This window comes from Lagenorhynchus albirostris, chromosome 4 (genome assembly GCF_949774975.1).
Source record: "Lagenorhynchus albirostris chromosome 4, mLagAlb1.1, whole genome shotgun sequence".
NCBI classification, from domain to species: Eukaryota; Metazoa; Chordata; class Mammalia; order Artiodactyla; family Delphinidae; genus Lagenorhynchus; species Lagenorhynchus albirostris.
In genome coordinates, this window is record NC_083098.1 from 77685677 (window position 1) to 77706542 (window position 20866).

The 20866-nt window shown below is 40.4% G+C and overlaps 1 protein-coding gene across 1 annotated transcript; it reads right to left on the reverse strand.

The window, feature by feature from the left end:
- Positions 1 to 427: 427 nt before the first annotated feature.
- Positions 428 to 20646, reverse strand: NIPAL1 (NIPA like domain containing 1). The gene is made up of 6 exons (XM_060148232.1): positions 20506 to 20646; positions 11859 to 12125; positions 7309 to 7365; positions 3448 to 3538; positions 1771 to 1931; positions 428 to 1241 (listed from the first exon to the last, which is right to left on the reverse strand). The coding sequence occupies exons 1-6, from the start codon at positions 20549 to 20551 to the stop codon at positions 622 to 624; spliced, it is 1242 nt and encodes a 413-aa protein (XP_060004215.1). The 5' UTR covers positions 20552 to 20646; the 3' UTR covers positions 428 to 621.
- Between the last annotated feature and the right edge of the window lie 220 nt (positions 20647 to 20866).

Here is a 20866-nt window from a genome sequence, read left to right on the forward strand (position 1 = left end):
GATATTCTGCTTATCAGCACACAGTTGTGTTTACCTGTGAATTACTGAGAGACTAAGAATAGCGGCCAAAGAAATGAAGAGCCACCTGGCAGAACCAAACATATTGTGACCAGAAGAAAGAGATTATTCTGAGAGTTATCTAACTCTTTGACTTCTTTCATGCTTAGGGGATATTTCAAGTTTGCAGAAATGAAAAACAGCAGAAACCTTCTGGAGGAGGATCAAAACTTTGATTTTCAAATTTTTTTTTTTTTTTTTTTTTTTTTTTTTTTTGCGGTACGCGAGACTCTCACTGTTGCGGCTTCTCCCGTTGCGGCTCCGGAAGCGCAGGCTCAGCGGCCATGGCTCACGGGCCCAGCCGCTCCTCGGCATGTGGGATCTTCCCGGACCGGGGCACGAACCCGTGTCCCCTGCATTGGCAGGCGGACTCTCAACCACTGCGCCACCAGGGAAGCCCTGATTTTCAAATTTGATGGCCAAAAATAAAGGCATTTTTATTTGGCCTCATGTCTAAATTATTAGTTAGAACTTTAAAAATGCCAGCTTTCCTAATAGTTGTTCCAAGAATCAGGTATTCCTTCTCCTCTCCAAGTGTCTCTTAGCGGTTAAAGTTCAGGGTTTCTAGGGACTTTGATCATCAGTCCTGCTAAACAAGGTAATGTCATCGTCAAATCCTGGGGCTGAACATTCTACATTCTCTAGTAAGACGTATTTGTCTTCATTGCCATTCAGAGAGAGGACTTCTTTCTGAGTAGTGGATGTCAGATCACTCCAGGTAATGTCAGTGTTTTTAAAAGCATGCAGAAGGAAGATGCCATTGATAATGGTGAAGAACCCACTCAAAGTCCCGATGATATCTCCAGCATTCATGCCATACCATTCTTGGAATAAGATGGCGGAGCAAGTTACTACCATGGAAGTGAAGAACACATAATAAATGGGAGTCACAAGAGATGTGTTAAAGGTGTCCAGTGCCTTGTTGAGATAGTTAATCTGTGTTGTCACTGAAAGCACGAGTACAGCCAGCAAAACAAAGACCAGGGGATGCTTATAAATGGGCTTCCATTCCAGTAGTTCCTTAATGGCAATTCCCAGGCCCTTGACAGAAGAAACTGAAAATGCTCCAATCAATGAACAGATTGAAATGTAGACCAATATATTGGTCTGTCCTTTCTTGGGAGCTACAATCAAAATCAGCACCAAGGAGATCACAGTTATGATCACAGCAAAGGAGATAAATCCTGTTAGGAGGAGAAAAGAATTAGACTTCAGAAAATGCTAATAGGATCAAGTCTTTTTGAAATCTTGTTAGTCATGAGTTTAGGAGCCTAGGTGTTTTAGAAAGAGACATGAGACTAAATTAAAAAACAGGAACAACAACATTTTACTGCATGTCTCAATATTTCACAGTGGACTTTCACAGACATATCATTTGAACCTCACAGACAACACTATGAGGTACAGCGGGTATTGTCTGATTGACTTTTTATTTTCAGAGGGAGAAAGATGTGAAAGTTTGGGTTGGAGTATAAGTCTTTTCCCTTTTCTATCCCCATCTCTTCCTTTCATTTTGTGGAGGGGAAGCATGGACACAAAAATAAGTTGTGCCACATTTTCAGAAGACTGGTATCACTCGGTCAAACTGTACTGCATCTCAACCCACAACTAGGCTTCTAGGAAGCCTATTACAATATTATTACCAATTCATTTGATGAGAAGAGAAAGTGGAGCAGAATTTGAGTAAGTGTTTCTTTTGGTTGAATCACAGACCTGGGTCTCTCAATTTCATTTCCATTTCATGCAGAGAAGCAACTTCCTCTTCTTGTGGGGCATGGATAACCATCACAGTTGACCCCAATATACTTAATGTGCAGCCTATTTTCCCATGAATGTTCAAGTGCTCATTTAAAAAATAGGAAGACAACAGTGCACTGTTGGAAGAAGAAAAAAAAAATCACTCTTGTTCAGTTACCTTTGGATTCCATGGCAGCTCAGACGTCGCACTGCAGTGCGCACCAATCTGTATCCCAATCAACTGATTGGAATATGCTATGTGACACTGAAAACGCTGGTTGGCTGGCTTCCTTCCTTCCTTCCTTCCCTCCCTCCCTCCCTCCCTCCCTTCCTTTCTGTGTGTGAAGTTCGTTATATATTACTAAATTTGTATCTAGAAAAATACAAGTAATCAAGTCTGCTTAATTGCTTTTATAGTTAAAAAGTTATAACAGGCATTCTATACACCTGTAATCTTCCCATGACCTTCTAAGACGTCCCACTCAATTCATTTTGAATTTCCCCATTTTCTCCTGTAAAGCCAAACAAAATGGAAGAACTTTTACACCTTACTGGCATGACACATTTAGAACATGTGTGCTCATGAAAGCTTCAAAGAACGATATATACCTAAAGAAGAATTACTCTGCTCAGGGCCAATAGTTACCTGGTACACACAAGTACAACCATATGGGTTGTCAAAATATTAAAATATTTCCTGACCAGCTGCTATTGCTCTGATACTTTCACCTATTCACTGTTCCCACTACCTTGTTGCCATGGCCTCAGGAAGTTCTAGGTTGGCACCACCATGGACACAGATGCCATCCTGCGGCTCAACCAGTAGGTCCACTGTGGCCCCTTCTCCTGATGCCCTGGCACTCCCACCAGGGCATTATCAGTATCCATTTGCACCCAAGACTATGGTCAATTACCAGGTGCTTTCTGAGAGTCCCCCTCACGTGGCCACTGATGAGGACGGCAGCCTCAGCAAAAAGTGCTACTACCGATATCTACCATTCACTAGTAGCCAGTGTTCTAGTGCTTTCTGTATGGACTCACTTACTTCTCACAACAATCCTACAAAGACGGTGAAAAGAAGTGGGTAGCCTTAGTCATAAGCTTTCTTCTAGAGGTTGGTAATGAATGGAGATAAAAGGAAAAGAAAAAGACAACAAACAAAACAGTTGCTTAGTTACAAAATAAAAGAGTTCATGGAACACATTCATTTGGAATCATAATAAAGACCAACTCAGAAATGTTAGATCCACTTTTTATTGACAGGAAAATGATTCCTGTTTCCAGTACTAAAAGAAACTGAGATATCTCCAAACACAAGTATCCAGCAGACAATGCAAGAGTTTTAGTCGGTCATTAGCCACTATGACAACAGAAAGCATTAAAAGGGCTGCAGCAATTTGTTCAGGTGAGAGGGAAAAAAAATCTGCTTGGCTCCACTGAATCGTCACAAAGAAAACGCACAATTACTCTGTGTTTTGCGGGAAGACCATCTATTTCCTGTTTCTCCTGCTCTTTATCGTATAGTCTTCTCACATTAGTTTTGTAATTTTCAAAATTCTGTTTTGAGGTATGCTTCGTCATCTGTTTCTTGTGGGTTAAGTTTATCATGGTATTAAAATCCCTCAGAAGCCAAGTTCCTTATTGCTTACGTACCTTATGAGAACACTCAGCGCGCCCAGCGGGGTGACCAAGGTGGCAGGTGCAAAGGCATAAGCTGCAAAATTCGCAGCCTCGCCTGCTCCCACTGGAAAGCAAGCAGCAGCATTACTATAGAAGACAGGCTTATTGCTCCTGTGAGAAAAACAAATGATACATGCAAAGCAGTCGTCTTTTATCCCACAGACACTCATGTGTCTAATGAAAAGGAATAATGTAACGTCTTTTAGGGAAGGTGGGGAAGGTTTGGTATTAAAAGGATGAACTGTAATTACCTGGTGATACAAACTCAATTAATGCAAAAAGTGGCGACAGAGGAATATCTATTTTCAATGACCTTCAATAAAGTTTTTAGTTGCTTTAGAACCAGAAACATATTTGGTCACTCAGATGAAATCTAGAAGAGGTAGCTTTGGAGTAAGTAAGAATGATTGTTTGCTCAAGAATACCTACTGCTGTGCAAATTAACAATAAAGCAGCTTGTAAAATTAGAACGCTTTCTAGAGATGTACAGTCTAGGCGGGGGATAGGCAGAGATGCCTACCACGGGCCTGTGTAGTCAGGCACCTCTGGATTGCAGACGATCTACAAGTAAGTGACAGTATCTCAGTGGCTCAAGGATATCCAAGCAGCTCTTTGAAAGTCCTAACAACATGCTCCTGGAATCCTTATCTGAGGAACTCCAGGCTTCTGTAAGATAGTGTGATGCAATTAACTTCTAGAGTGAGGGAACATCTTTCTAAGAGTTGGGCCCTTGAATTGGGGCCAAATTATTCTCATGGGTCACAACTGAATGCTTGCCCACAGAATGTAGCATTTCACGCTGTCAACTGTGCCAAGCAGACGCACTGTAGAGAGAGCTCCTGGAACAGATAAAAGACACCAGCACCCATTTTCTTTTTCCCTCTGGCTGCTATCCACTCCACCCCCCAAGCCCGACCCCAGCCCCTGCCAAATCTACAGGAGTAATCAGCTTTAAAATATCATAAAACAAATAGAAACATACAGAACGGTAGGAGACTGCTCTCTTCAGAGCAACAGTGGTAGTTTTCTCAGAATAGTAAGTAATGAAATGAAATTCATACTTTATGGCAAGATGAGAAAAATGTAAACATAATTTTCTTTTTTGGCCCATCTGGGCCTCCTCCCTCCCCTTTAGTGTGTGTTGTGCGTCTGCATTAACCAGACCTCCTTAGGAGATGACCTTCCTTCTTAATCTCATAAGGGCCCACTACTCTCTTTGTAAGTGCAGCTCTGGATTGCGTAAACTGTCCATTAGATGGCATTTAATGCCCCCTGTCTCAAGAACTTATAACTGTGCTTTGATCTCTAACAGGCGGAGCAGTTCTGTTTCTGAGAGGCTGTTCCCGGCTTATAATCCTCAGTTCGGTGTGAATAAAACTTTCCATTTTTTTCTTAGATCGACATGTTTTCTTGAATACTTCATTATTTATATTTTTATCATTACAGACAGCTTTCCAGGAAAATACTGATTTCATAATTAAAGTACTGTATGTTTGTCACTAGATAAAATCTCTGATGTTGAAGACTTGTGCTTTTCACTCTTCAATACTGGCAGAAACTTTGTGCATGGTGAGACTAAAATTACAAACATAGCCATATAATATTCTCCTTCTACTTTCATTCTATTGTGTGGGTAGAGGGTGGAGAGGTACGACAGACAGAGAGAGAGAAAAAAAGAGAAAGAATGATCCAAATATTTATTTGGAATCTTCCCAGCACAGTCCCTGACAACATTTACTCAAATGAAGTAAGAAAACAGATGTGAAAAACACCTTAAAAGCTGAAAAAGCTATACAAATTTAAATTATTTTTATTCACCATCCTGTAAGCAGATAGGGTATGGGATCCCCGGAGAAAAGAACCAGATATAGCTTTTTGACATAAGAGAAGCCGTTTTAGGACTAAGCCTTTTTTTGATCTAAGCCTGGCCACAATGCTTGCCCTCAAACAGGTCTCAGTAATTAATGATCTTAAGGGAACAAAAGAACAAACTGTTACCAGGCGAGAGAAGTAACAGCAGCAAAGATGATAAATCAGTTGTAAAGACTCCCAGTTCTGTGTCAATGGTAAAGATTAGCCTGAAGTACTTCCTTGAGCTATTTTGCAGAATTTAAGTCCCCTCAACCACCAGATCAACTTGAACCCAAGGGACGATGATGCTGACCTTTTCTTTTTCTTTTTTTCTTAATTGAACCATGGTGCTTCCCCAGCATATATAACACTTATTTTTTAGAAGTTGTTTTTTTTAAGGTATTATAATTATTATTTTTAAATTTTTTAAAATTTATTTTTGGCCGTGTGGGGTCTTCGTTGCTGTGTGCGGGCTTTCTCTCATTGCAGCGAGCGGGTGCTACTCTTCGTTGCAGTGCACGGGCTTCTTGGTGGCTTCCCTTGTTGCGGAGCATGGGCTCTAGGTGCGCAGGCTTCAGTAGTTGCAGCATGTGGGCTCAGTAGTTGCGGCACACGGGCCCTAGAGCCCACGGGCTTCAGTAGATGCAGCGTGTGGGCTCAGTAGTTGCGGTGTGCGGGCTCTAGGGTGCGTGGGCTTCAGTAGTTGTGGCTTGAGGGCTCTAGAGTGCAGGTTCAGTAGTTGTGGCGGACGAGCTTAGTTGCTCCACGGCATGTGGGATCTTCCTGGACCAGGGCTCGAACCCATGTCCCCTGCATTGGCCGGCGGATTCTTAACCACTGCACCACAGGGAAGTCCTGATGTTGACCTTTTCTGACCCTCGTGACTTCCATCAGTTAATGCTTGGATTTTGTCAGCCTCTGCCCCAATTCTATGCTGAATTCTCCTGCCTCTGCTCAAGCCCCTTCATGAATATGCATGTACTTTTAGCTTAAAACTTTCCTAATTTTGCTGTTTGGGAAGACACTGCTTTGGGAAAGATCCCCAGTGTTCCCCTTACTTGCTGCAAGTAATAAATCCTTCCTTCTCCCAATCTCTGACTTGGTTGTGTCTTTTGACACCCATCAAGAGATAAACCCAGTTTTCAGGTAACAAGCCTTTTAGATACCACCATTTATTAAAGAAAAGTTATCCAATTCTTTCTTGTAACAGGATCTCAAAAATACTGAAATGTCTTACTTAGTACAAGAAAATCAATGGAAGTTTTAAGGCTTTTGGCTGCAGAGATGGCTGGAAGTAGTGTGAAACTACAATTTATGAAGTCCTTTCCCTGGAAGTTTCAGGCTTGGAATTTGAGAAAGTTCAGAGGAGTTAGGAGGGAGATATAAATCTGCAAAAGTGCCTGAGGGCGATACACTGCCTTCTTACTGGACATCACATTAGGGTTTAGAAAGTGCTTTCACCTCATACAGAGTCTCATTTAATCCTCAGGGCAAGTCTAGGAGGAAGGAGAGTGCTGGCAACCTTCATCTTCTCTCCATTTGTTCAGAGCTAAGCAGTCCAAGGGGACTTTCATTTATCCATATTTTGGTCCTGGCCAGGAAAGTGTACCTACTCTATGCAGCGAGAACAGTCACATATTGAATTAGGAGCTGGGAAAATGTGGTAGGGAAGCATTTTCCTCAATTGTTATGGGGAATAAAATACAAGAGAAGGAGAAGTTTGTGATAAAATATAAGATTCCAGACAATAACTTTTTTACTTGCATTCCAAAACAGTATTGAGAATGTGCAGGTGGGGGGAAGAAAGAGTAAAACTTAATTCTAAATACATGTGATTTATTTTATATGTAAGACATTATGCCCACACAAAAATTTCTAGACTTAAATGCCATCCTTAACACTTAGCTAAATTAATCAATTTGAACAATTGCATGTACTTTATCATTTTACAAGCAAACACTATTCTCGGCATTAAGGACTTACTTGAGAGTAATCCTGCCCACCAGAGCCATTCCTTGAGGTAAGAATATCCACCTTGTCCTAGGAAAATGATACAAATAGAAATTAAGTTCTAAAGTGGAGGAAGAGGGTTTGAGGAATTAACTTCTACAAAAGGTACCGGAGTATGGTTGGAAAACACAAGGCTTAAGGCCTAGTCAGTATATCTCATCTTTAGCTTATTTACTTGGTCATTTCCAGTAAATCTTCCATTTAGAAATCTTCTAAATCTTTTTTTATATTGTCTTTGATTTCACACAAAGTCAGTTTTTTCATTTGCAGGAAAATTTTATTTAGTCATCAGGTTTACTACTGTCTACTGAAAAGAAATGCACAACCTGAAAGTTGAGAATTATGCTTTATTCGGTGGACTTGCTGAGGACTTCAGCCCAGGAGGCAGCCTCTCAGACAGCTCTGAGCAACTGCCCTGAATAAGTAAGGGAGGAGTCAGGATATATAGGAGTTTTTGCAAAAACAACAAACAAACAAAACAGGTAGTTGGAACATCAAAAGATTACCATTAATTCAAGAAAATGAATTTAGCACTTTTCTATGTATGGGAAGATGCAAGAGTCTGGGCTCATTGAAATCATTCCTTTGATATGCACTTTAACTATCTAGGGCCAGTATCCTGTTTTCTCCATCCTGAACGGCCTCAGGATGCACTGTCTGCTAGGGGCTGCAGTGGCTAATGGCCTGATGTTGGCAACACCCTTTGTTTACTGATATGGCAGGTTATATTTTTCATACACACTATATTTATGCCATTCAGATATGGACATAGAGTATTATAAGCCCTAAATACTTTGTTTCAGCCACAGTTAAAAAATTAAAGACAGAAAACCATAAATCATAAATTAGGTTGGTACCTAAGGAGGACCTCAAAGGGATGAAGATGGTTGACGTAAGAGCTTTTGAGATTTTGGATAGTCAATGAGAGAATAGCCAGCATTGGCCAGCTGGATTCTACTTATTCTCTACCTTGGCACCATGAAATTGAATTTGTCTAGTCTACTGAAAAGGACAAAAACCTTTCCTAAGATATTCAGAGAGTTATCTTCCCACTCTGTAATTTGTGAGCTTAAGTCATTGTTATGATTGTTTTAGAAATTGCAATTTTCTCACCAATTTTAATATACTTAATGCTGTGAACTTGACCTATCTGATTTTGTTATAGTTAAGCTAAAAAGGATATGTTAGCTGTGAGGATTATGTTGCAAAGCAGTTAACCATGTTTATTTATGACTTTCTCCTTACAAAATTTGCAAATAACCAAATTGGAAAATTAAAATATGATTTCATATGCTGTTTTTAAAAAACTTAATATCACACTTTCTCAGCCCTTAATGATTGAATAGTCTAAAATCTGGTCTATTATATATTATTATTATTAATTTAACCTGTATGAGACCATATATATATAAATATGTATGTATATATAATATATATGTGTTTGTTTTCTGTGTCTGTGAGTCTGTTTCTCTTTTGTATATATATTCATTTGTATTATTTTATAGATTCCACATCTAAGTGATTTCATATATTTGTCTGACTTACTTCACTTAGTATAATATTCTCTAGGTTCATCCATGTTGCTGTAAATGTTAAGATTTCATTTACTTTTATGGCTGAGTAATATTCCATTGTATTTATATACCCCATCTTTTTAATCCAGTCATCTGTTGATGGGCACCTGGGTTGTTTCCATGTCTTGGCTATTGTCAATAGCGCTGCTTTGAACATTGGGGTGCATGTATCTTTTCAAATTAGAGTTTTCATCTTTTTTGAAAATATGCCCAGGAGTGGGATTGCTGGATCATATAGTAGCTCTATTTTTATTTAAGGAAACTCTATACTGTTTTCCACAGTGGCTGTACCAATTTACATTCCCACCAGCAGTGGAGGAGGGTTCCCTTTTCTCCGCACCCTCTCCAGCATTTCTTATTTGTAGACTTTTTTGATGATAGCCATTCTGACCAGTGTGAGATGATACCTCATTGTAGTTTTGCTTTGCATTTCTCTAATAATTAGCAATGCTGAGCATCTTTTCATGTGCCTATTGGCCATCTGTATGTCTTCTTTTAAGAAATGTCTATTTAGATCTTCTGTCCATTTTTTGATTGGGTTGTTTTTTTGATATTGAGTTGTACTAGCTATTTGTATATTTTGGATATTAACCCCTCATTGGTTACATTGTTTGCAAATATTTTCTCCCATTACATAGGTTGTCTTTTTAGTTTTTTGGTGGTTTCCTTTGCTGTGCAAAAGCTTTCAGTTTGATTAGGTCCTGTTTGTTTATTTTTGCTTTTATTTCTTTTGCTTTGGGAGACTGATCTAAAAATATTGCCACGATTTATGTCCAAGCATGTTTTGTCTATGTTCTCTTCTAGGAGTTTTATGGTGTCACATCTTATATTTAGCTCTTTCAACCATTTTGAGTTTATTTTTGTATATGGTATGAGGAAATATTCTAATTTCACTGATTTACGTGTAGCTGTCCAGCTTTCCCAGCGCCACTTGTTGAAGACACTGTCTTTTCTCCATTGTATATTCTTGCTTCCTCTGTTGTAGATTAATTGACCGTAGGTGTGTGGGTTTACTTCTGGACTCTCTATTCTGTTCCACTGATCTATATGTCTGTTTTTGTGCCAATACAACACTGTTTTGATTATAGTACTGTAGCTTCGTTCGCTTCTTAAGACAAATTCCTAGAGGTAGAATTATTAGATTTTAAGATATTAACATTTTTAAGCTTTCCCAAATTGCTCTCAGGAAAGTTTGTACCCATTTATATTGCTTCCACCAATGTTTGAGAGGGCTATCTATTTCCCAAATTCCCTTACCAACATAGGGCATTATTTTTTAAAGAAAAACCAAATATTGTTAAAATAGTAGGTAAAACCTAGGAGTTCAATGTTATATAGTTGGTATATCTTTGGGTACTAGTGAAGTAACATTTACTTAGGTATGTTTATTGGCCACTTACAATTCTTATTCTGTGAGTTCCTTGTTTATGTGTTTTGCCTTTTTTCTGTTACGTACCTATCTTTTTCTTATCGACTATAGTCACTCTTTGTATATTGTGACTTAACTACCCTTTGTCATATAGTTTGAAAATTTTCTCCACATGTCATTTCCTTTTTAGTTTCAGTTAAAGGTGTTTTCATGTAGGATTTTTTTTTGGGGGGTGTCAATCCAGATAATCTTTTCCTTTATATAGAATTGTTTCTTCCTTTATCTTTATGCTTAGGAAGACTTTCTTTTAGGTTTTTTTTTTTAAAAAATATTTCATTTTAAATTTAACTCTAAACTATGAGGAATCTATTTTACCAAATGGTATAAAGTAAAGCTCTCATATTTTTCTCCTCTAGTTTTTGCCAGTTGTCTCAGTACTTTTGATTGAATAATTAATCCTTTCTCCAGTGGATTGAAATGCCAGTTTTAAAAATTGTATATTAAATTGCTGTATGTACTTATATAAGTTTTCAATTATCTTTTATTATTTTGTCTATCTTTGTTAATGCCAAACTGTTTTATCTATGTCCCCTCAATAGTACTCTTTTATAAACTTGTTTGCACAATTCGTAGCCATTTATTTTCCCCTATGAACCTTAGAACGATATTTAACTCTTTTAGGACATTATTCTTGATAAGAATGAATAGAAAACTCATGGTTAATGAAGGAGAGCCAAGCAGAGCTACACAGCTTCTGAAATGTCACTACAAATAGTAACCTAACTCTACTGTAATCCATTTACTGATTTGACAATACTTATTGGATGCCAACCCCTATGCTAGGGTACGTTCCTGCTCTTGTGAATCTACTGTCAAACAAGTAAGCCTGTTGACAACAAGTAAACAGACAATTAATGTACAATGACAAGTTATTCCAAGTACAATGAAGGAAACCCTTAGTGCAGTGATAGAGAATAGCAGGGGTAGAGGTGAGTGAAACCTCCCCAGAGAGGATGGTCGAGGAAGGCCTTTCTGCAGGGGTGATAGTTTAGCTGAAGTCTGAAGGATGAGTCAGCTAAATGACAGTCAGGCAGAAGAGAGCTGCAGACAAAGGAAAAGACCTCGAGGTGGGAGAGAATTCGGTACATTCCAGGAGCCAGAGAAAAGCACACGATAGTGAAGGAGGCTGAAGATGAAGCTGGAGAGGTAGCACAGGCCATTTTAGGCAGCAGGTGAGGTCAGAGACTGTGCAAGGATGTTTGGATTTTACTCTGAGCGCAAAGAAAAGCCACTGATGTGTTTTAATCAGGGGAGTCACCTGATCTGACTAAATCCTGGAATCTCAGACTAAGGCTATGAAAGAAGAGCTCATCCCACACCCCAAACCTCTTGCATTTTAGTCTCACCCTAAAGGAGACACAACTGGCTCAATCCTGGAAACTGCTGAGAACAGTTGCTAAGAACAGGAATAGGGGTGAAGACAGAGACAGTGAAATGTTATTCCTGTAGCACCGTGGTCTTACAGTAGGATGATTTCTGCAGTTAGAAACTTGAATAAGTTAGTTGCATCCATTTCTTACCAGCTCTAGTAACGCCCCTGTTGGCCAGTCGTAAGAGGCCCTTTTTTTTCAAGATGAAACTGGAGCCAATAAAAATACTGGAACTTATTGCCAGTACCAGGCCTACATAAAGACTGTATTTGTTCTCTGCATTTGCAGAAATGCTGCAGTTGGTTATGCTGGAATTCAGGTCCCTGTAGAGGACAGGAGAAGCCAGCAGCTGTGACACACGTGTGATCTCACACCAAGCCTGGGAGGCATTCGGACAGATCAGAGACAGCACGTAGCCTGGAAAAGGGAAAGAGGGAAATGTCAACCGACGAAAGGGAGACACACTAATCTTTATTTTCTTTCTCCAAGAAAGAGAAACTTGAGTGGGCGGTACTGACACACTGTTTTTTTACTGCCCGATGGGCGGTCTCCAGCACGTGGTCCACGGGCTCACAGGTTCAGCTGGGCTCACACAGGTTCTTCAAAATGTCTGCAAAGTTGTTGAGCTGTTATCATGCAAACATGCGAGACTTCACGTGAAAGTCTGGATTCCTCTCGTAAAATGGAAGATCTAGCAGTACTCGGTTCTCTGCTCCAGCCAGCAGCAGCCTGCTGGAGCAGCCTGGAGCTGTTCAGACCCGGCTTGGGCTCAGCGGTTCATCACAGCCCTACAATGTCCACTTCTCTCCTTCACGCCATCAGTGTGTCTCCGGGAAAGCAGCAGCATATGTGGCGACTGAAGGTGGAAAAGGGCAGAGCAACCCTGTGGGTCTAGAAATCACCATGTTACAGGAAACTGAGCTATCCCACTTGGTGGGGTACGAATTGTTCATTTCAGAAAACATGTTTAAAAGCGGGTTTAGTTTTCTGGACCACTTTCCTGAAAAGAATAATTTTGCAGGTCTACTAACTCACTTCCTCCTTAAAAAAAAAAAAAGAATCTAATAGACAAATGAATTAAATATCAGGAGGTTTTTTTTTTTCCTGAATAGGATTCAAATGAGCATGTAAATCCACTGAACCAGACCCATTATTAAGTGCCTTTCTTTTTTTTTTGAGGCTAAATACTAAAACACAGAATAAAAACATTTTACACTAAGAAACTTTTTATAATCTATTCTCCACTCAAAAAGCTGCAAACAAGGTGACACCGTGACTAGGTTTTCTGACCATCTTCTCAACTTTTTTTTTCCATTTAAAAGGCATATTTCCCTAGCATGACTTACCTTAAACAAAAATGGGCAAAGAAAAATTAATCAACTACAATTTTAGAATTAAGTGAAAAAAGAAAATCAGTTTTACATCTCAAAAATCTTAAGAGGGCACATGAACAACTAAATGATGTCTTAGAAACAAAACTTTAAAAACAGGATCTATGCCTCCTGGGCAAAGCATTATGAAGTTATGTGAATCTTACCACATACACAGTTGAGAAACAACCGTAAAGTTCAGGGCTAGCAAAAGGTAAAATAATTGAATTCAATCTTTTCGTGATTACTATTTCATTTATCTCTGTAATTTGAAAATGAACCAACTTTGATCCTGTGATACAGGATAAATTCTGGGACAAAACTTCTAAATATTCCAAAGAGAATTATATTACTTCAGGGATAGTCTATGGTAACTGAGGAATTGTTCAGGCTGGTTGTTTTAGTAAGAATTGCTACACATTTTCACATAAGCTAGCATCTAGCAATCTGTCCCAGGCACTGTTCATCTCATCCAACCCCTAAGAGTGCAAAGTAATATTTGGTAGTAAGATTTTGATTACGTGAATTCTTGGGAAAACATCTGACTTGACTGTCCAGTAAACTCCATGGCTGCATTAGTGTCACTTACTATGTAGTTAACATAACCATTCCAAAACTTTATCTCTGGAAACAGTGTGGGTGTCATTCCAATCAAACAATATTCTTTCTGAGCTGTTGACACAGCAAAATGTTTCCAACATTTTAGGGGGTGTGGAGGCAGAAGGTGATAAGGGAGTGCAAATAAGTTTTGTTGCCTTTTATAAGTTCTCATTGTAAGCGGACATTAATGTTGCAAGGTATTTTTTTTAACTTAAAAAGTTTAAAAATTTTTAAAACTTAAAAAAAAATTTTTTTAACTTAAAAATTTTTTTAATTATTTTTTTTTGGCTGCATTGGGTCTTTGTTGCTGCACACAGGCTTTCTCTAGTTGCGGCGAGCAGGGGCTACTCTCAATTGTGGTGCGCGGGCTTCTCATTGCGGTGGCTTCTCTTGTTGTGGAGCACGGATTCTAGGCGCACGGACTTCAGTATTTGTGGTGCTCAGGCTCAGCAGTTGTGGCTCGCAGGCTCTAGAGCTCAGGCCCAGTAGTTGTGGTGCACAGGCTTAGTTGCTCCGTGGCATGTGGGATCTTCCTGGACCAGGGATCGAACCTGTGTCCCCTGCATTGGCAGGCGGATTCTTAACCACTGAACCACCAGGGAAGTCCCAATGCTGCAAGTTTTATGGCAGGAAAAAGTAATAAAAATCTTGTCTAGTTACTGACCTTAGAACTTAAATTGTTTTATGTTTGGGGAGCATATTAAGGAGGGAGCCCACAGCAGGTATGACTGAAGGAGGGAGTGACTGGCGGGTTGGTGGGTGTGGAGTGGTGCTGGGCAGGAGGGGAGAGATGGATGAAGCAGAACGTGTGGGCAGGGACTTTGGAAGGTTTCAGAGGAATTAGAGATATCTCAAAATCAGAGGTGGCTTATGATTCTAGTAAGCAAAGTAATCCTCCAGAGTTTAATCCAAACCTTCTTCAACACAGAAAATTTATTACATTACTCATTTTTCATTTTATTTTATTTTATTATTATTATTGTTTTTGGCCGCATTGCCCGGGCTTGTGGGATCTTAGTTCCCCGACCAGGGATTGAACCCGAGCCCTCGTCACTGAAAGCTCGGAGTCCTAACCACTAGACCACCAGGGAATTCCCCTTTATTTTTCATTTTAATAGACACTGTCAATAACCCTCTCAAGTGTCTGTACCAATTTACACTCCTGTCAGCAAACAGCATGATGTTGTAACTTCTTTGATGTTATTATATATTGTTCTAAATATTGGATAATTAAGATTTAGGAAATATATGTCAGTTATAAAGAAAAAAATAATTCAATACACACCAATGTATCAACCACCCATTTTAAGAAATAACAACTTGGGAATTCCTTTGCGGTCCAGTGGTTAGGGCTCAGCGCTTTCACGGATGGTGGAACTAAGATTCCGCAAGCCGTGTGGTTTCAACTGTCCTGATTTTCTGTCTAATACTCCTTTTCTTTAAAAAAATGATTTCCCCTATAAGATTATATCTTTAAATAATAAAGTGTTTCGTTTGCCTCTTTTTGCACTTTCTAAAAATGTAATCATATAGTATGTATTCTTTGGTGACTTGCTTGTTTTTGAGATTTATCAATCTTGATGTTCTGGCTGTAAGGTTTGGTTTTTTCCCCACAGTTCTATAGAATTCCACTGCATGACTATCTCACCATTAATTTTTCTATTTTATAGTTGGTGGACATTGGATAATTTACAGTGTTTTTGCTTTTACAAACAGTGCTGCTAATGTTCTCAGTTATGTTAAACCAAATGAAATTGATGATATTTGACAATTTTTGACCCTACATAAATAGCAGTTTCATATGATTCAACTTAATATGTATCTTCTATGTACGGGTGTGAATGTTTCCTTACAGACACACACAACTTAAAAATTTTAAAACAAAGTGAAATTTTCTATAGGATTATATGCCTTTTCCCACCTTTAGCTCCATTACAAATTATCTATAATCTTGAGCAAGTTGAGTCATCACTCTTGGTTTCAGTTTCTTCATCTCTAAAATGAAGGAGTTGGACTTGATGATTCTAAAGACCCCTTCCTTAATTTTGTGGTTTCATCATAAGCTATCTTGGTTCCCAGAGTAAGTTACTTATAATCCTGGTAGCTCATAAATATTGCTGATGGACCAGCTCTAAATTCATAGGCACTTGTAGCTGGAAGACATTTTAAAGAAACTGAGGCCAAGATATTAAGTGACTTGCCAAAGTCATGTAACTGCCCAAACAGGGCCAGGTAACGCAATTCCCAGGCTACTATTCTTTCTATTTCAGAAAAGTAAACACATAAAGTACAAATAGAGTCAGTTAAAATTTATTATTGTTTATACAAAGATGAAATGCTTTAATTTTTTCAAGTCCTATTTGTCTACAGAGAATAATAATATATATAGTCCAATTATTACATGGAATAGGGTATCGGTATCTTGGTTTCTGAGAAATCAGTTGACTATATAAAACTACATTTTTAATCACTGCAAGATATTTCCAATTTGAGAAAATCATTGTCTCACCATCCACTCTACTGGTTAGTTTGGATTATTATTCAGCAATTAGTCACTTCCTTACCCCTCCCGACGAGGGCAGAGTATTCTTCCCTTGATGTCAGCTGGGAGTGAATTGGTGGCCAATGGGACATCAGCAGAGGTGATACAAGGAGAGGGTTCAAATGTACTTACATGGTTGGGTCTACCACCTGGTATTATGGTTGGCTTTACTCTCTTGCACCTCTGTACTTTTCAGGAATAGAGCTTCCCTGAGCAGCTGCTGCCCCTTCAGCTTGATCCCAGAATGAAAACATATGGAGCAGACCTAAGCTCATCCCACGTTAAGGAGCCAAACCCAGGTGTGTATGTAGCCTGATGCAGAGACACCCAGGTGTACCCAGTCTAGATTAAGTCAACCATCAGCTGGCCTACAGACACATAAGCAAGAATATATGATTGTTGCTTTCAGCCTTTGGGTTTTGGGTTGTGTGTTATGCAGCAATAGGTGACTGATACACCTGCCTATTTATATTAGCAAAGGAAAGAATGAATGAAATCTCTCATGTCTCCTACAATTTGTTCTCCAAGTATCAGCCAGTGTGAATCAGATTATATCACTCCCCTGCTTAATTCCCCATGAATTTTCATGGCAGTTATAACAAAGTCTAGATTCCTAATCCTGGACTTAAAAAAAAAAGCTTTACATGCTCTAAAGCTTGCTCACCTCTGACATTACATTGCATTACTCTTTCTCTCTCTCTCATTCTCTGAAAAAACACTGGTTGTCTTTTTCATTCTTTGATTCAATATACATTTATTGAGTATCTATTATCTGTCAGGCATTTTTTAGAAGCTGGGGTTACAACAGTGAGTAAAATAAAATTCCTGCTCTATTACATTCATTCTAATGGGGGGGGGAATAAACAAGTGAACTAATAACTACAGAATATGTTGAGTGCCATGGAAAGCAGTAAAAGCCGCATGAAGGAGTATTTTTTTTAAAAAACAGCATTGAATGGAAAACCTCTCTGCTAAGCGTAAATGCAAACACCCAGACTTGGGAATTTGCTTGAGGGGGTGGGAGGAACTGCACCAGCCAGGCTGGCTGGTGAGAGAAGGGAGATAGTATGAGATGAGGTCAAAGAGTAGCGGGGACAAGCTCAGGTGAAATGAGCTTTTAGATAAGTAGGTCCAATCTTGTCATTTCTCCTTGCAAAATTCTGTAATGGCTTCCCTTTTCATTCAGAAAAAATCCAAAATCCGCACCACAGTCTACAAGGGCCTACAGAATCCTGGCCTCCAGCGTCCTCTGCAACCTCATTCCCTAATTTTTTCCCCTCTTCCTTTCGTAGGCTAAATTCCTTCTCACCTTAAAGCTTTTAAGTAGCCTTTACTTGTTACGTAGTGCTAGTAGTGGCTGGCATGCCTAACTCCTCTTCACTGAGCTCTCACTTTCTTAGAAAGGCCTTCTCTGCCTTTCCAATCTAAAGGAATTTCTCACTTTCCGTCATACAATTTAATACTGCCAACCAAACAGACTTCCTCTTACAGCTTAATTATGGCTTTGTAACAACATCGTATATCCATATATCAATTTTATTTATTTACCCAACAAATCAGTTGTTGAACACCTACCATGCAAGGCACCATGTTAAGTATACATTCATGCCACACTTAACAAATCCTTATTGAGCACTTCCTGTGTGCCAGGGTCTTGTTCTAAGAACTGGTGAGACAGTGATCAACAAGACAGGTAAACAGGTCTCTGTTCTCATGGAAGCGGACAATTTTAGTGAGAAATCGAACAGAAAAACAGGAATAAGGGGAGTAGAATAGGAATGAGAAATAATTTAGAGCAAATTTGGAGCAGATAAGAATGAGAAATAAGTTTGAGAATATTTGGAAATCAAGCAGATATATTTAGCAGATATATCTACATATGAACTCTGATAGGGCTGGGCAAGAAGCACATTATTTCAAGTAACCCAAATAAATTTGAGCAGATACTGTTGATTTTTTAAAAAGTTAAAAATTTGTATCTCTAAACAAGATTGTCCCACTATCAGTGTTTTTGGAGGTCAAATACTCTATGAGGACTGTTGACCATCAGATTTCCTACATAAACTGCTGCAAGTAATAACATACGCTTTTTGAACAACCTTTAGTGAAGAATTTTTAATACCTTAAAGCACTTGAATTTCAGCACTTAGGAAATCTACAGAAGGCTGAAAAAACAACTTCTGCTTTTAATCGTCTTGTAAAAATCTGGAGAAAATCTTTTTTAGTGTAACATAAAAGAAGCTATAGTTTACATAGAAAATGCAGCTTGTCCTGCTGATAAAAGTTATGTGCATTTGGTGGAATTTTGAGAAATGTTTATAATATGGATTTTTTTTTAACGAGTAAAATCTCAGAATTATTAATGTATACCACTGCATCCAAGAGGCCAGAGAATGGGGATGGACACCTACAGAAAAAAACAAAGGCTCAAATAATTTTGTGCTTGGTTGGATTGCTAATTATGAAAACCAACTATCTGTCTAGGACCAGATTGTCTTGCAAATCCCTCTATTCTAGAACTTAGGCCAATGTCTGGCACATGGGACTCTTGTCATTTGAATAAATGAACAAATGAAAAATGGAGCCTTTACTCCATGTCAGGCTCTGAAGTGTGTGCTTCATGTGTAATCCCATCTGCATCTGTTCCTCAAACTCTAAACTGTAGGAATTATTCCCAATTTACAGATGAAGAAAGACAAGGAGGCCGTCATAGCTGAGAAGACTGGTGCCAAAGCCTGATCTCTTCCCACTACTGATAAGAAGGATTCTGATTTCTCTCAAGTCTTTCCCACTAGCATCCCACCTAATTAATTACCACAGTTAATTAACCCCCGGTATTAAGCATGGAGCTTGAATATTTCTTGTTGGAACTTACTGCATGAGCAAAGCAGGAAAATCATCCCTAAATTCAAACAAGTGGATGTAATTCACACATCCTCCTTACTTACAGATCCTTGGGTAAACAAGGGTGGACGTGTTAGTAACAGTCTGACTTACTAGTTTAGGAATTCTTTAGACAAAGAATGACTGACTGATTGTCTAGGAAATAATTCTAGATCCAGCTGCCTCAGTAACCACTTCCAAAACCTCAACTTCTGAATAGTTTGTGAATTGTTCAGGTATTTTTCTCTTTCTTTGTGTGTCTTCTTTCTCTTGGTGGCACAGTTTTGACTGGTTCACTGCCTTTCCCCCCCTTAAAACAACAGCAACTCTCCGCATCAAGGAATAAACTGGGAGAGCCAAGAGAAGAGAAAACCCGGGGAAGTTGCCAGCAATTTTGGAAAGATAGTTCTTGCCACGCCTCTCACTGGCCCCTCCCTCTTTACATCCTTACCGGGTAAAATAGAAATCTGCTTTTCTCTGGACTCTGTAAAAATTGAAAACTGTCATTTCATATGATACACACTGTCCGCCCGCGCCCACTCCCCGCCGCCGCAGCCGTGCCCCTGCTTTTATCCGGACTCACGCGCGCCTTTGGTATTGAGACTGTAGAAAGCCTGCGAGTGTTGTAAACACCTGGCACAGGGCAAGGGGTGGCGCCCTAAGAGTTTACACGACGCAGGGGGCGGCTGAAACCCCAGACTAGAAAGCAGTGAGAAACCTAAATGAGTGCACCCAGTTCCCGGTCTCTTCCTCTGTCCTGCTCTCGCCTTAAGCAGCCAAGAAGTGACTTCACAGCGAGTCAGACGCGAAGGTACTGGGGTTGGAGGCGTTTTCATCACAAAGGAAGAGGAGAGAGGTGGGCAGCCCAGGTTTGTTCAGAGCCCTCCCCCGGGGGGTGGGGCGGGGGGTGGTCCAGGGCGCCTGACCCTGCACCGTGTTTGACCCTCGCCAAGCCAGCGCAGGACGCAAGACTGGACTCCTGTCCGGTCCGCGGACACGCCCTCTGCCCACTGGGTGACGTCGACCACAGACTCTGGAAGTGAGTCCGAGTCAGTGGAAGCGTCTTTTTCAGATGAGACTTGAGAGTCTTCCTACAGCACCCTGATTACCCAGTCACGACACTCAGCTCTCCGTATTTTACATGGATCTCTCCTTCCGGACCAGGGTGGGAGCCACGTATGTCTTGTTCGACTCAGGCATCCCCACAGAGTCTGGCATATTGTAGGCACCGATAAATACTTGTTGACCGGCTGACTGGCGGAATGACTGAATGAATAAATGCATGAATGAGCGCGTGAAGAGTCGGCGTAGCCCTTTCTGGTCTCCACAAGTACCCGGGACCGCCCGCCCGCTCTCATCGCCACCTGAACGCCAGATCCTCCGGCTCTGGGCAGACACTCACCTTCTCGGCAGGGCTCTCCGGGTGGCAGCCTCACCTGTCCCCCCATGGCCCCCGACGAGGCTTCCCGGGCACAGAAGCTCGCTCCTCACCCACCTGTGCTTCTCCTCCGCATGGATCAGCGTTGGGGCGGAGCTGCGGGGTCTCGGACTGGTGCGCGTTGACCCCGGCCCCGGGCAGCCTCAGCCAATGGGGGCGGCGGGGTGCGGCCTCCGCGCAAGCCCCGCCCCCGAGGTCCGAAGCTTGGGTGCTCTTTCTCGCCGCGCTGGCTGCGGCTGCGGTCCAGGGGTACTGGTGTGGCTGGTGGGAGCGCCGACCGCCACCCGGGACCACTGCGGGAGCCAAGCAGTACAGAAGCACAGAC

What these genes read in the sequence shown, in the direction of transcription:
- NIPAL1 (XM_060148232.1), bottom strand. Translation starts at nt 20,551, where the DNA reads ATGGGGGGACAGGTGAGGCTGCCACCCGGAGAGCCCTGCCGAGAAG. An exon ending in CAGGGGCGTTACTAGAGCTG is followed by an intron (nt 7,366 to 11,858) that starts GTAAGAAATGGA and finishes TCATTTTCCTAG; the next exon opens with GACAAGGTGGATATTCTTAC. An exon ending in AATGAAATTGAGAGACCCAG is followed by an intron (nt 1,242 to 1,770) that starts GTCTGTGATTCA and finishes TCCTCCTAACAG; the next exon opens with GATTTATCTCCTTTGCTGTG.